Below are 15,991 nucleotides of genomic sequence, written 5' to 3'. Positions count from 1 at the left end.
TGTATTTGGTTGATGAGAAAAACCAACATGGATTTCAAAATATTCTGACCATTCATGCCTCCTTGAATATCTCCCATCTTGGTTACTCCTTTAGATCTCAATTATTTGAATGGATATGATTGACAAGTAATGTACACATCGACTGCAGTCTGGCAAGACAGTAAACAACCAGCTCTAACCTGCCTAAACTATTGACCATTCCATATCCTGAAGATAAACCTCAGTTTATTTTCTCTCCTGCAAACTGTCTTCATAATCACCACTACGAGCTCCCATCTTCTCCACCCTTGCTTCCAGAATATATGAAGAATTCCCAGATGATTTTTGTTATTAAAATTGAGACCATCCAATTTTGTTTTTCTGTACTTACCCACCCTATCAGTCCAAACTTCCTCAAATTTCCCACTGCTGTACCCTTGAATTCATCTCATTCAGCCATTCCATTAGAAAACCATTTATTTTGTACCACTGTGACATCAATCGACATCATGGCTACTTCACCTCAACTGCTGTTGAAATCCTTATCCTACCCTTGTTATACCCTTATTGGCTATTCCAGTGCAGTCCTGACTGGCTCCTCAGTTTCTGCCTTCCATAATTTTGATCAACCAAAAATCTCCTGCCATGTCCTAATTCTCATCCAGCTCAGTTCACCCGTCAAACTGTGCTCTTTGAAGCATTGGTATGCAAAGCTTTAATTTCAGAATTCACAACCTTGTTACTAAATTCCTCCATGTCCTCTCCATTCATGTCCCAGTATTTTCCTGCCCTACTACACTCAAGAGACATCAGTTCTCTTCCAATTCCAGCCTTTGGAGCAGTCCTCCACTACTGTGGAATTTCCTGCCTAAATCTCACTACCTTGTTTCCCTGCTTATTTTTATTTTGAGGCATTCTTTGAGCCCACCCCTTTTAACCAAGCTTTTGGTTATTTGCCCTAATTGCTCGTTGTTATTTGATGTCAAATAATACATCTGTGAAGCATTGTAGCATAATTTACACTGTAAAGACTTTTTTAAAAGTAAAACTTACTACTAAAGTTATCATGTCATACCTATTGAGCAGTGGGTATTTTGGATTTACTGAAAATGTTGGTAGCAGGCAGTAAAAACATGGATTTCTTGCCTCTTACCTAATTGAAACCCTCACTCACTTTACAAATATTGAGGAGTTAACTGTTTGTTTAGTAAGTAAAATGTGATCTGTTCTGTGGAAACTTTGCTTAGGAAAGTGTTATTAACTAATCCAGAGTGACACTCTCTCATTTTAGTACAAAAGAAATGCTGCATTAATAAAGTAGTATCCATCAGCTGAAATGTTCAGATTATTAATTCAGTGCAGTTGAAGATGCTGTAGCACCTATTTTTGAAAAAAGACAAAACAATCAATGTTCTCCAGTGTCATGGTCAGCATCTGTATATCAGTTAATAACTTAAACAGATCAATGTGACATTGTCACATTATTGTTTTGAGAGAATGTTAGTGTAGAATGGCTGTGGATTTTATCTCCATAATAGCTGCTGCACTTGATGAAATTTATTGCATAAAGTGTTTTGCAATGTTTTCAGTGTGAGAGGTAATTGTCTAAATGAAAGCTTTAGAATTATTCATTATGGAAGTTTTTAGAGGCCGTCAAATGTTTGCTATTTACAATTGCCAAGACTTGCAGATTAAAATATGGCTTTTTACAAAACTTCGTAGTTTTTAAAAGAAATAAGCATGAGCTCAACTGCTGAATGAGGAAAGGCCAAAAAGTTATCTTGCTATTCCTATTCAGAGTGTCACCATACAGTGACATACCTACACTATAGAACACAGTCGAATATGTCACTGGCTGTTGGAGGTCCTTCATACAAATATCTATATAATGAATTCAAGTTGTCAGTCCACAAAGATATAGTCTGCATGATAGTTTACTTTTTGAGTTTTCTGTAAATTGAACCTTTAATCCAACTTGAAAATAATTACAGGGATAGTAGGAACTGCAGATGCTGGAGAATCTGAGATAACACGGTGTGAACCTGGATAAACACAGCAGGCCAAGCAGCATCAGAGGAGCAGGAAAGCTTGATGTTTCGGGTCGGGACCCTTCTTCAGAAATGGAAGAGGGGAAGGTGATTCTGAAATAAATGGGGAGACAGGGGGAGGCAGATAGAAGATGGATAGAGGAGAAAATAGGTGGAGAGGAGACAGGCAGGTCAAAGAGGCGGGGTTAGAGCCAGTGAAGGTGAATGTAGGTGGGGGGGGTTAGGGGGGAGTAGGTCAGTCCAGGGGGGTGGGTTGAGGTTATTGGGTAGGGTATGGGGGTGGGGCTTGAGGTGGGGACTAGCTGGACTAGTTTTGGCATGTGGTTGGGGGAAGGGAGATTTTGAAGCTTGTGAAGTCCACATTGATACCCTTGGGCTGCAGAGTTTCCAAGCGAAATATGAGATGCTGTTCCTGCATCTTTCGGGTGACGTCATTGTGGCAATGCAGGAGGCCTAGGATGGAAGTATCGTCCGAGGAGGTTGGGTGGGGGTGGGGGTGGGGGGGTGGAATTGAAATGGTTTGTGACTGAGAGGTAGTTATTTACTACCTTCGGAGCACCAACGGTTTTCATGGATGACATCACAGCCGCTGTCACCCGGTACAGCACTAACCTCCAAATCCAACGCATCATCCTCCGACATTTCTGCCATCTGCAATCCGACCCCACCACCAAAGACATTTTCCCTCCCCACCCTTATCTGCTTTCTGGAGAGACCACTCTGTCTGTGACTCCCTTGTCTGTTCCACACTCTCCTTCAGCCTCACCACCCCCTGCACTTTTCCCTGCAACCGAAGCAAGTGCTACAGCTGCCCCTACACCTCTCCCCTCACCCCAATCCCAGGCCCTAAGAAGACTTTTCACATCAAACAGATGTTCATGAACACATCTGTCACTGTTATATGCTGTATCCGCTGTTCCCATTGTGGCCTCCTCTACATCGGGGAAACCAAACGGAGGCTTGGGGACCACTTTGCGGAGCACCTACTCTCTGTTCGCAGCAAACAACTACACCTCCCAGTCGCGAACCATTTCAATTCCAACCCCCACACCAGGCGACATGTCCATCCTGGGCCTCCTGCATTGCCACAATGACGCCACCCAAAAGATGCAGGAACAGCATCTTATATTTCACTTGGAAACTCTGCAGCCCAAGGGTATCACTGTGGACTTCACAAGCTTCAAAATCTCCCCTCCCTTGACCACATGCCAAAACCAGCCCAGCTAGCCCCTGCCTCCCTAACCATTCCTCCCACTTCAAGCCCCACCCCTACCCACTAACCTCATCCCGCACCCCCTGACCTGTCAGTCCTCCCTGGACTGATCTATTCTCTCCACCCCCCACCCCCACAACTCCCCACCTACATTCACCTTCACTGGCTCTAACCCCACCTCTTTGACCTATCTGTCTCCTCTCACCCTGTCATCTTGAAAATAATTAAGCTAATTTATTGTGCATATCACAAGGGAAGTGAAAAGAAAAGGAATGAAAATTGAAAGAAAGAAATACAGGAAAGGAGATGCTGATTGTTATTTGTTACAAATAAGGTTGATGGAATCACAATTGCAGTGTTCTTTAATTTCCTTCTACAAGAATAAAAATTGCTACGTCTATATTCTACTTATGCAGAACCACATTACCACCTCCCAACAGTTGGTTGAATCTTTTAAAGTAGCTGAAACTGTGAAAGAAACATCAATTATTGGAATGTGACTGTAAGATTTTTAAAACCTCATCATTCTGTCTGAAACATGTGTAATTAGTGTTCAGTTTGACGTTGCTGATGCCTTAAGGGTATCAGCAACGTTTTAATGTGTGGGGAGGTGACAGCCGAGTGGTATTATCACAGGACTGTTAACCCAGAGGCCCAGGTATTTTTCATTCAATTAAAAAGAAATCTGGTATTAAGAGTGTAGTGATGACCATTAATCCAATGTCAATTTCTTGAAAAACAACCCGTCTGGTTCACTTAACTTTTATAGAAGGAAACTGCCATCCTTGCCTGGTCTCGCGTACGTGACTCCAGACCTACACCAATGTGCTGGGCTCTTAACTGCCCTTTGAGCAATTGGGGATGGACAATAAACACTGGCTTAGGCGTGACTCCCTCATTCCATAAATGAATTTTAAAAAAAAAATAACCTGGACACCTGATTGAATTTTTTTGTGAAACCAAGCAACTAATGCAATCACGTGAGAATAAATCTATATTTTTAAAGCTGGGTCTCTAAATTTCCAAAGAATGATGGAATAGAGACAAACATTTACTTAGTTTGGTACTGTTTTTGCATTTTCATTGTAAACAGGATTTTTGTCCTTCAAATGCAAAAGACAAAACATTCCCAATTAAGAAGAAAAGTGATATTTGGGTAGCGATTTTGGACAAGTTATAAAATTTAGTTTTTAAGCTTAAAACCTTTTCTGTACCCTGCTACCAGCATCATGCGTAATCTTCTGATTTGCATAACTAGGTGGACACTTGCTTATTCACTTCCACTAATTCTTTAACTAGTTGCAAATGTGGGTATTTCAAAACAGCAACCCTGGGTAATGGCATTTTTTCCCTTTTTTGCCTTGATAAGCCAAAGAAAAGGTGTCCTTCTGTAGCCATTTGTGGTTACAGAACAAATTTTTACCACTACAGCATGTGGTGCAACATTGTCCACAATTACACACTAAATTGGGTTTAGCTGTTGGTCAGCAGAATGGATAGGCTGACTAGGTAGGCTTTGTGGCAAGAGGAAAGGCACCTTTCAAAGACCTGGCCTTTATTAGTACAGAGCTGGTGAGCTGCAAACTTCAAATGTGTATATTGCTGAAACTCACTAGTTCTGGGGCAGTGCAGTATGCCAGCTATCTGAACTACAGAAGTAGAAGTAAATACAGAAGTGGATACAATCAGAAAGGTAGTGGGGGCGTGGCCTTGCTGAAAGTGTCCATTAAAGTAGGAATGCTCACTCTTTCTTCCTCTCCACCCATCATGTTTTACTGAGCAGAGCAGCAGCTGGATAAGTTTACCCAGGAGGTAGTTAAAAATGCACTGGAGTCCTATTTCATATCATGATTAATATAGATTAAAGATGTTTCCATAAAGTCAGCACTTAGTGGACAGGTGGAGGAGTGGCCCTGGGAAAAAGTAGTGAAATGATTTTGGAGCAAGAAGTCTGTACCAGCTAGTACCTGTGAAACAGATGGAGTTCAATTCCTCTCTTTTAATACTCTTGTCAGTCTCTTTTTTTTTCCCTCATTTCTACTAAAAGTAAAATTATCAACTTATAAATCTTTGACTTGGTTTTTATTTCCTGAACCCGTAAATTCAGTCTTAAGAGTTGTGTAGATAACTTCTGGAATTGGAATACCACTTAATGAAGAGGAGGATTTTTTGCTATGCAAAAGGTATGTGGGGAAATCTTTCCAGCATTTTCACATGTAGGGAATCTCACCTTCTGCTAGTATATTTCAAGATGATTTTGCCCACAAATCATTCTCTTCTATTGGATGAGGTTTTGTTATCTCCAAAGGATGCTAAGAAAATAGTCCCAGTAGCAAAAGCTTTAATCTGGAACTAGCATATGAACTTGATACTGAAAGAAGACATTATAAAAAGCAGTTCATATTTCCAGAACTAATATCTTTAGCTTTCAACACAAATTAATTATAGTTCTCCTGTAACATTCTATGGTTTTAATTCATAACAAATTATTAATGGTGCAGATTTGCAAGGCCTCTTGGGTGAATAAGCTTTTGTTATTGGAATATTGTCTTCACTATAAATTGATTTCTGATAAAAGGCTAAATTTCATACACTGATAACACTTCACTTGTAACAGTAATAGATGTGCATCTTTAAAAATGCAAAAGTAAATGCTCAAACATGGCATCGTGAACAGAACAAGCAGCTTCATTTAAGAATCTTTGAACATTGTGAGTTTCAATGAGTCCAGTTTGCCTGTACATTCAAAAATATGGTCTGATTTGAGTGCTTTCAGCATATTCTGCTTTTGTTTCAGATTTCCAACACTTAGAATTGTTATTTATGTGTGAAAATTTCTAGGAGCAAGCTTGGCTTTTGTCCTGTTGTTTATTTTTGTCGTTCTGGTTTTTGCCTAGGAACAAGAAGCTCCCCTTTCTTCAAAATCAAGTAGCTCTTCTGAAGAGGATGATGATGAGGAGGATGATGAGGAGGAGGAGGAAGAGGAGGAAGAAGAAAGTGATGATCAGGCACCGACCACACTTCGCAGCACTGAGCGACGAGAAGAATCTGAACGTATCCCTCAAAAACGGATCCAATCTGAAATCAGCCAGACTAAAACAGATCTGAAGGACACTGGCAAGAAGAAACGGACCAGCAAAGTAATTTGCACTGAACCTCGGAAGAACATAAAAATTAAACCAGGAAAAACATTGAAAACATCTGGAAATGATACAAGTGGTGACTCTGGAACAGATGAACCTTCAAAAGAGAAGCTGGAAAAACCAGAGGGACCTTTGAGTGAAAATAACATGGGCTCAGAAAGGAGTACTTTGGAATCTGTAAATGTGTCAAGTGGGATGTTAAATTCAAACATCTTTAATTCAGCAAAATCCAGTAATCCCAGGGCAGCCTTGCAAGTAGCAAATAGTACAGGATCAGGCCAGCATTTATCTAACGTACATCCTGCCAGTGCAATGGCACTGAATAAGACTGCCTCTGAAATGCAGTCTGGGAATACAATGCCGCTGAATTCACAGGGAATGAATGAGAAAAATAAGATTGGATTAATTAAGAATCCAGGAAATGCTAAAAACTCAGAGTTGTGCAAATCAGACTGCGACTCAAAGGGTTTGAATATGCCTGGACCAATCAAGCCCAGTTCTGGTGTTTGTAATTCATCTAATTCAGGGTCAAATTCCCAGAGTACAAATGGTCAATGTCCTACTACTCTTGGGCGGAATTTACAAACACCAAACTCTCAGAACACTAATTCAGGATTAAATTCACATGCCTTAAATCTACAGAATACCAACAAAATAGGATTGAGTTCAAAAAGTGGATCTAGTCCATCGGGTTTGACTTCAAAAAACATCAACAATAGTTTGTCGTTTGTAATCTCTAGAAGTGTTGGCACTCCAGGACTGAATTCAACTGAATTGAACTCTCATGTTGTTTCTAATAAAGTATTAAATTCACAGGCTGTCAATAGCCAGGCATTATATGAGAGCAGTGGAAAAGATAGTGTTGAGAAGGAGAATCAGATTAAACCAGATAAGGAGACTGCAAACACTGCAATTCATCATTCTGACAACCAAATGCGAGACACTGATAAAAAGGATGTTTCATCTGAGATATCTAAACAAAGCAGCACCATGCCAACAGAGCTGAGCACAGGTGAGGAGACAATGAGTTCGGACTCTGATCATGACTCTTCGTTTTCAAGTATGATTCCAAACCCATCCATTTCAGTCCAGACAAACCAAGACTGGAAACCTACCCGCAGTCTGATTGAGCATGTGTTTGTCACTGATGTAACAGCCAACTTGGTCACAGTAACGGTGAAGGAGAGTCCAACCAGTGTCGGCTTTTTCAACATCCGACATTATTAGAGTCATTAGTTGAAAGCAAACTCTCGATCTGATGTTGATTTTCCTACAGAAATCCATTTTGACCTTGGCCTTTTATGACCTTTTGCCTTGTACTTTACAACTATAGACAGCATTTACAATAATGTACAAATTACAATTTCTTCCACTTTGAACAAAAACAGCGCATTACATAGAAAGTAGACCCTATGAATAGGCTGTTTTGTCAGATTATCAATCAACAGCCCACTTCAGTTTTTTTTGTACGTAGACTTTTGTGTAAACTGAGTCTGATTTGAGTAACTGCAAAGTAACATCTGTATTTGACTATCCATTTTTATAAAATGGAGGTTAAAGAATGAAAATCATGAACAAATAAGTAATTTTTATTGATGCCAGGAGCAGTAAGAGCCTGGGGAGTTCAGCCATGATGAAGATTATGTTTTAGTGATTATTATAGGTGTTTAGTCAGTGCATGGAACTTTATGTATAGAAGTAAGGTGACCATGGAGGAATAGTGTAACTTGTTGCTGAAACATCTTAGATTTTGATTTGTGTTTGTTAGGAAGTGCAAGAAAGTTACCATCTACAAGCATGTATACATGCCCCTTTTCATCAGAGAATGCACCCGGTATTGATCGGGCTACAGCTGAGAGTTGACACCATAATTGGTCACTAGAAATTCACAACACCACTCATCATTGTTTGTTTCAGTTAGGGAGGGATTGATTAAACTCAGTACTCCGAAAGAGCAGAAAATGGTAAGTGAACAAATGTTATTTGATTATTTAGAATGACAATTCTATTCTGAATCTTGTACTTGGAAACTGCTTGAAATGCTGCAATGGTGACCAAAATGTGTTGGTCACTAATCGTGTGTGTGTGTGTTTTTTGCCCTGGGTAGTAGGGATAATTGACGCCATGCTGATAACGATGTTATAAAAACTGAATTATATTGAGGCCACCAGCAACGTATCAAATGATGAGATGTAATTTTGAGCTTTTTCATCAGCAGTATTGTTTACAAACTAGGTAATAGGATGGAATTTAGAAAACAGCCTTTAAACTTTGAATCCAGTTGTGGGGTGGACCTGCCAAAAATTATTTCCTTCAATTTTCTCTTAATCCTATTGGAAGTCTTCACCTTTCGTAAAACCTAGTCTCCCAACTACCTGCTCATTTAATCTTTTTTGTCTTTTTCTTTCCAAATGGTGTCCTACACTGCTCTTGAATTCTAGAATATCAGCTATGATTCAGCAGATTGGCTGAGAATCCAAAAACTGTGGATTCAAGCCTTACTCCAGAGACTTGAACACTGGGCAGACTAACATTCCTGTTCTGATGCTGAGATAGTGTGCATGCTTAAGGAATATGTTTCAAATGAATCATTTTATTTAAAAAAGATTTTCTATCCATCCTCTGAGTTGGCCAGATGGGTACAGAGTGATGTAGAATCTCAATAATACAGAGTCAATCTCAGCTAGGCTTCCTTGGCTTACCCCACATTGATGCCTTTTAAGCTATATCTTGCTAATTGTTTCTGTCCCTGGATAATAGGGAAAAGCCTAACTATTGGATTCACCATGGAACACCAAGTAAGCTAATAGCTGAAGTTTTATTGACCAAGGCTTGAACCAGTGACTTAGATATGAGTCTAGTACACCAGTGATTGAGTAGCCTTGAGCCGACTGTGCTGTTCATTTTAGAATTGGTTTATCAGTATCTTTTATCATACTTGAAACTTAGCTAATCTGTCAATTTCTATTTTACAAACTTCGATTGGAGCAACAGCCACAGGGTTCAGGAAATAGGAGGGGAGAGAATTCCACACCTTCCGTTGAAAAATATTCCCTGACTTGGTCCTGAATGGTTTTGCACCATCAGTTCCCCCACTTCTTTCTGGATATCTCCACCAAAGGAAAAAGCTTTTCTGTGTCTACTTTGTTTTGAATCCTATCATTTTAAATACCTCAAATTAAACCACCTAAAATGCGATGGAATGAACTTGTCTTCATAAATGGCCCCTAAACAGTTAATTATCAATCTGTGATTTCAGCACCATTGGTTTGCACATGCATATCCACACACATATGCACACACATATGTTCCAGTGTGATGTGCCCAGAACTGAATGCAATATAGCTGATGGGATATGATTGAATCTTGATATATGTCAAGCGGAACTTCCTTGTTTTTGGGTACCAATCTTCTTGATGAAGACTAACTTTTATTAGCCTTCTTGCCTTGTTTGTGGCTACATAAGCCAAGTTTTTTAAATCTAATGAACAAACTTAATGGTGGTTTAAAAGTTGTGAAATGTGACTTAAACAATGAGCTACTTCATTTTAATCTATATGAGTATTCATCTATTAGTTGAGGTACTGGATAATGACTGGTGGTCAAACCATACTTGAACAAAAAATATTAATCTCTGTGGGAGGAGAGGGCAGGAAAAAAGTAAGGTGAAAATACTAATTTTTTTATTATTTGAGATTTTTGAATAGCTGTAGATTTAACCTTTAGGCTAACTCAACAGTAGGTTCAGCATTAACTTAATTTTTATAAAATTAAAATGTGTATCAAAGTGTTACTGTGAAGTTGTTTTTGTATTTTTTTTAAAGGAACAGAAAATTGAAAAATAAACCAATTCAAGTTGCAATGTTGTCATTTTTATTATTTTTAATTATGAAAGATATTTTCTTTCCCACTTCCTTGCACCTCACAGGAGCTATTATTTCAGTTCTACCCCCACTGATGAAAGGGTCAGGACCTATCTTACTCCACAGCTGTAACCCCTACTGTTCTAGTGTTGATACAATCTCTTATTCTGTGCAATCCAAGCATTAAGCAGACCATGCATTTTATCTGTATTAAGTATTTCGAAAACAAGTTCATAAACCAGCAATTATTTTGAAATAAACCAGTTTTCAACTCACTTGTGTATTCCTTTATAATATTACATAAAAGAAAAGAATAAATAAATTGTCAGGAAAAATTACAACAGTGGAAGTCATCTGCTGTCAACGCTTCCAACAACTTCAACCGAAGCATGGAGTTCTAAACTGAAATTGGGCCGTTGGCTTTATTAAAAATATTTCACTGAGTTCCTCCACAGCCATTGCCTCTAATAGATGGAATGTCTATTAGACTACTGGCCTGTCCTCATTGACTTAGTTTTCAAGGGGGTGAACTAGGTGGAAAGGATTGAGTGCAATGATTGGGATATTGTGGGGGCAGGACAGCTATGCCCTTTCTCCAGTTGAAATTTTCATTTTATTTTTTCATATTTGTTTTCTTCATAGCTGCCACAGTGACTCAAAATCCAAAATACAGCAGCTCTTGCAGTGTAGAGTTTATTTCCCACAGGTGCTTAAAATGGGAGTTAGATCATTTATTTATGTGGAAGAATGGGAAAAATGGCTTGTATTAATTTGCCACATTTATTGAAGTAAAATATTCCAGAGCAATTCACAGGCGTGCAATCTATTTCCTGCCATGTCACATTAAAACTTCCCAAGCTAAATTTCATAACCTCCAAGCTCAGTCCCAAAGCATACAATTAAACTTCTCTATCACCTGGTTTCCCAAGATAAACCAAGGGAAAGGTTTATCCAAAACAACATTTGAAAAAAACTCAGGATTTTAGCAAATTTGTACACAAAGAGGCCATGACATATCATCAGGAGTGACGTAGCAAGTGAAATATGGGGGCAAGGATTAGAAGTTGGTTGGTCGGTCAGCAGTTGAGAGGTAAAAGGGTCTTGTGAGCAAGAAGTAGGACTCAGAGACAGGATGAACTTTGAAAGGAAATATCACAAAATAGTAGAGAAACTATTTCTTAAAATATCTTAAGGAAAGTGAGGTCTGAGGAAGGAATGCCAATGTTGGTGAAGCAAATCAGGAGGTCAGAATTAGGAGGCTACTACTCAGGGGTGATTAATAGAGATTACTGAAAAAATTAGTCTGGCATCATCTGTAGTTTGTGAAACTAAACATTTCAGGTTAGAACATAGAACAATACAGCGCAGAACAGGCCCTTCGGCCCTCAATGTTGCGCCGACCTGTGAACTAATCTAAGCCCATCCCCCTAGACTATCCCATCATCATCCGTACGCTTATCCAAGGACTGTTTAAATGCTCCTAATGTGTCTGAGTTCACTACATTGGCAGGCAGGGTGTTCCATGCCCTTACCACTCTCTGAGTAAAGAACCTGCCTCTGGCATCTGTCTTAAATCTATCACCCCTCAATTTGTAGCTATGTGCTCTCGTACAAGCTGACGTCATCATCCTCAGAAAAAGACTCTCATTGTCCACCCTATGTAATCTTCTGATCATCTTGAATGTCTTTATTAAATCCCCTCTTAGCCTTCTTCTCTCCAATGAGAACAGACCCAAGTCCCTCAGCCTTTCTTCACAAGGCCTTCGCGCCAGACCAGGCAACATCTTGGTAAATCTCCTCTGCACTGTTGCTACCACCATCATGTTGGAACGCCGCATGCCCCGGTTCCAGTGGCCTCGCATCGGCATTCACAGTGCCAACATCAATAGTTGAGTCATTTGGTGAAGTTGAGATTTTGGCCTGGAAAGGCTGGGATGCTTTCATCAGAACTTGAGTGGAATCAAAAGATGAGCTAGTGCCTGTTTCTGTCCTACTGCATTTCATCTGACAAGGGGATCAGGAGCAGTGTCTTTGTTATCTATAGACTTGAATATTTCAATACTCTCCTAGGCAGCCACCTATGTTCCACGTGCTGTGAACATTAAAGTGATCTAAAACTCTGCTACACATGTCTTAACATGCACCAAGCTCAATTCACCTATCATCGAAGTAATCTGCTTCCAGTTAAACAAAATTCCTATTTAAATTTGAGAGGGAAAAGTCTATTCAAGGATAGGAAAAGAAGGTTGGAGATGGGGCAGTAATTTGTAAAGATGGAGGGCTTTTGTGAGGAGAGAATGGATATTGTCAGTCAAAGAGGTGGGGGAAAATACCTGAGGAGAAATTATTGTTAAAAGTATCAGTGAATATGTGGGTATGGTTTATAAGTTGGTTGGTCAGCAGTTTAAAGGGAAAAGAGTAGTGTGAGCAAGAAGTACGGCTCAGGGACAGGATGTACTTTGGGAGGAAACATCAGAAAATAGGAAAGAACCGAACAAAAATAAGTTGCTGGAAAATCTCTGCAGGTCTGGCAGCATCTGTGAAGAAAAATCAGAGTTAACATGTCAAATCCAGTGTCCCTTCCTCAGAACTTTTCCAGCTGAGCTTTTCCAACTTCTGCTATTGTTCCTGATTTAGGGCATGTGCAGTTCTTTCAGTTCTTATTTAGGAATCCAAAACTTGATTGGAGCCCACGAATAGAGGAAAACCTTATAGGACGTTTAGCACAATAGGTGATAGAATTGACAATGGTATTTGAATAGATTGTCTAATTATTAGTGACAAGGAAGGTCATTAGCTCCTTGTTGGGATGTGGCTTTGTGGGTGATAGCTTCCTTTGTTATCTCACCCAAATGTTTGCTCTTAATCTGAAAATATTGTGAGGAAATGTCAGCAGCTTATTTTATCATAGACAATACCACAACCAAGCCAGCTTCTCAGAGAATTCCAAGATAATAAAATGTGAGGCTGGATGAACACAGCAGGCCAAGCAGCATCTCAGGAGCACAAAAGCTGAAATTTCGGGCCTAGACCCTTCATCAGAGAGGGGGATGGGGAGAGGGAACTGGAATAAATAGGGAGAGAGGGGGAGGCGGACCGAAGATGGAGAGTAAAGAAGATAGGTGGAGAGAGTATAGGTGGGGAGGTAGGGAGGGGATAGGTCAGTCCAGGGAAGACGGACAGGTCAAGGAGGTGGGATGAGGTTAGTAGGTAGCTGGGGGTGCGGCTTGGGGTGGGAGGAAGGGATGGGTGAGAGGAAGAACCGGTTAGGGAGGCAGAGACAGGTTGGACTGGTTTTGGGATGCAGTGGGTGGGGGGGGGAAGAGCTGGGCTGGTTGTGTGGTGCAGTGGGTGGAGGGGACGAACTGGGCTGGTTTAGGGATGCAGTAGGGGAAGGGGAGATTTTGAAACTGGTGAAGTCCACATTGATACCATATGGCTGCAGGGTTCCCAGGCGGAATATGAGTTGCTGTTCCTGCAACCTTCGGGTGGCATCATTGTGGCAGTGCAGGAGGCCCATGATGGACATGTCATCTAGAGAATGGGAGGGGGAGTGGAAATGGTTTGCGACTGGGAGGTGCAGTTGTTTGTTGCGAACTGAGCGGAGGTGTTCTGCAAAAATTTGCAGAACACCTCCGCTCAGTTCGCAACAAACAATTTGCAGAACACCTCCGCTCAGTTCGCAACAAACAACTGCACCTCCCAGTCGCAAACCATTTCCACTCCCCCTCCCATTCTCTAGATGACATGTCCATCATGGGCCTCCTGCACTGCCACAATGATGCCACCCGAAGGTTGCAGGAACAGCAACTCATATTCCGCCTGGGAACCCTGCAGCCTAATGGTATCAATGTGGACTTCACCAGTTTCAAAATCTCCCCTTCCCCTACTGCATCCCTAAACCAGCCCAGTTCGTCCCCTCCCCCCACTGCACCACACAACCAGCCCAGCTCTTACCCCCCACCCACTGCATCCCAAAACCAGTCCAACCTGTCTCTGCCTCCCTAACCGGTTCTTCCTCTCACCCATCCCTTCCTCCCACCCCAAGCCGCACCCCCAGCTACCTACTAACCTCATCCCACCTCCTTGACCTGTCCGTCTTCCCTGGACTGACCTATCCCCTCCCTACCTCCCCACCTATACTCTCTCCACCTATCTTCTTTACTCTCCATCTTCGGTCCGCCTCCCCCTCTCTCCCTATTTATTCCAGTTCCCTCTCCCCATCCCCCTCTCTGATGAAGGGTCTAGGCCCGAAACGTCAGCTTTTGTGCTCCTGAGATGCTGCTTGGCCTGCTGTGTTCATCCAGCCTCACATTTTATTATCTAGCAGTTATGTGTAGTTTAAATTGGTTACTTGGTCTGCAGCCATTTGCAGGAACCTTAAAACCACCCACACGAAGATGAGCTAAAGGAATAGGCTGGTAATTAAATCTGTGACTATTTTGTTTGTTTGGCACAATTACATGCTGGGCTTGCCAATAAATTGTTTTCATTTTTAATTCCTTACTAGGCTATTGCTGTTCTTTATCTTATATGCAATACTTTCTGTTCATATAGGGAATGTGTGTAAAAATGCTCTCAAACAACCCACCTACCTACCTGAAGCAATGTTGATGGGCCCTACACACTACTTTCATTTTGTTTGCATGCAGGGATTACCACTACACTTCAATCTCTTGTCATCCTGAAGTTCTGCTTTTCATAGAACCAAATATCCAATAGTTCTATTTTTAAATTTATATTCACATTTAGACATTTGGTTTAACATCTCTTCCTGAGGATGAAGTTTTAATTCCACAGCACCCCCTCACTACTACAATGAAGTGTCAGCTTATAACATGCTAAAATCTCTGAAGCAGGATATGAACCCACATAACCTCACTTAAGTGAAAGTGCCACCTCTGAACCAAGACCAAAATCTAAAGCTGGGAGCAAACTGGATTCCTTCGCTTCTTCACAGAAATACTATTAGGAGACACAACATTTGTCAATCCAGGAAAATGCCCATTGACCCTTACAGCCTATGGTTTTATAAGGAGAAAGGTGACTGACATCAGGCATAATGAACCACAACTGCATACTGACATTCCATCACATCACAAAATAGCAACTCTAAGGAAGATAGTGGTTGGGATTGCAGCCTAGCAAAATATTTAATACTCTATATTTGGATGTTGATTCTTTGGCTTTATTAATTGAAGTTTGATCCATGCATTCATTTATAATAATGAGGGCGATCTCACCATTTTGCTATTCACCGTTATTATCACTGTAACAATAGGACAATGTGGGTCACACTGTAGAGCTGATTTTCAGTCAGCTATATTTTATGTCGCAGTTTCTAGAAATGTATTAGTGATATGTAAAGCTATGCAACAGTATCACTCTTGTGGAAAATTGGACTTTATAGACCCTGAGCAACCTATTACAATGTGCACTTGACCAATGCAGTAAAGGAAATGGCTCTGACAACAACTGCATTTATTTTCCAACAATTTGTTGTCTGTTTTAGAAATTGAATGCAATCCAATTTGGGACTATAATATAATTCATTTTGGATTCAAAGAAAAGTAAATTGGAATATTTTCTAGACTGTCATGGAACAAAGGGATTTTGTTGTATCAAAGTTTATTGTAGTGTTACTCTTCAACACCAAAGGAGGAGTGTTGCTGTTTGATACAAAAACTATGCCAGGCTATCTGACAAATTCTTACATATCAATATTGTTAGTTTTTTCACTTGTCC

The 15,991-nt window shown here is 40.5% G+C and overlaps 1 protein-coding gene across 1 annotated transcript in view; it reads left to right on the top strand.

Moving 5' to 3' along the window:
• Positions 1-10,245, top strand: part of cbx2 (chromobox homolog 2 (Drosophila Pc class)) — a 32,268-nt gene extending 22,023 nt beyond the window's left edge. The window contains exon 5 of the mRNA XM_048555369.2: positions 6,138-10,245. Coding sequence (XP_048411326.1) covers positions 6,138-7,610 — 1,473 coding nt within the window. The 3' untranslated portion in view covers positions 7,611-10,245. The remainder of the gene's footprint in view (positions 1-6,137) is intronic.
• The last annotated feature ends 5,746 nt before the right edge of the window (positions 10,246-15,991 follow it).

This window comes from Stegostoma tigrinum, chromosome 22, assembly GCF_030684315.1.
Source record: "Stegostoma tigrinum isolate sSteTig4 chromosome 22, sSteTig4.hap1, whole genome shotgun sequence".
Lineage (NCBI taxonomy): Eukaryota > Metazoa > Chordata > Chondrichthyes > Orectolobiformes > Stegostomatidae > Stegostoma > Stegostoma tigrinum.
Note: the sequence above shows the minus strand (reverse complement) of the source record. Positions and strands in the feature narration are given on the sequence as shown.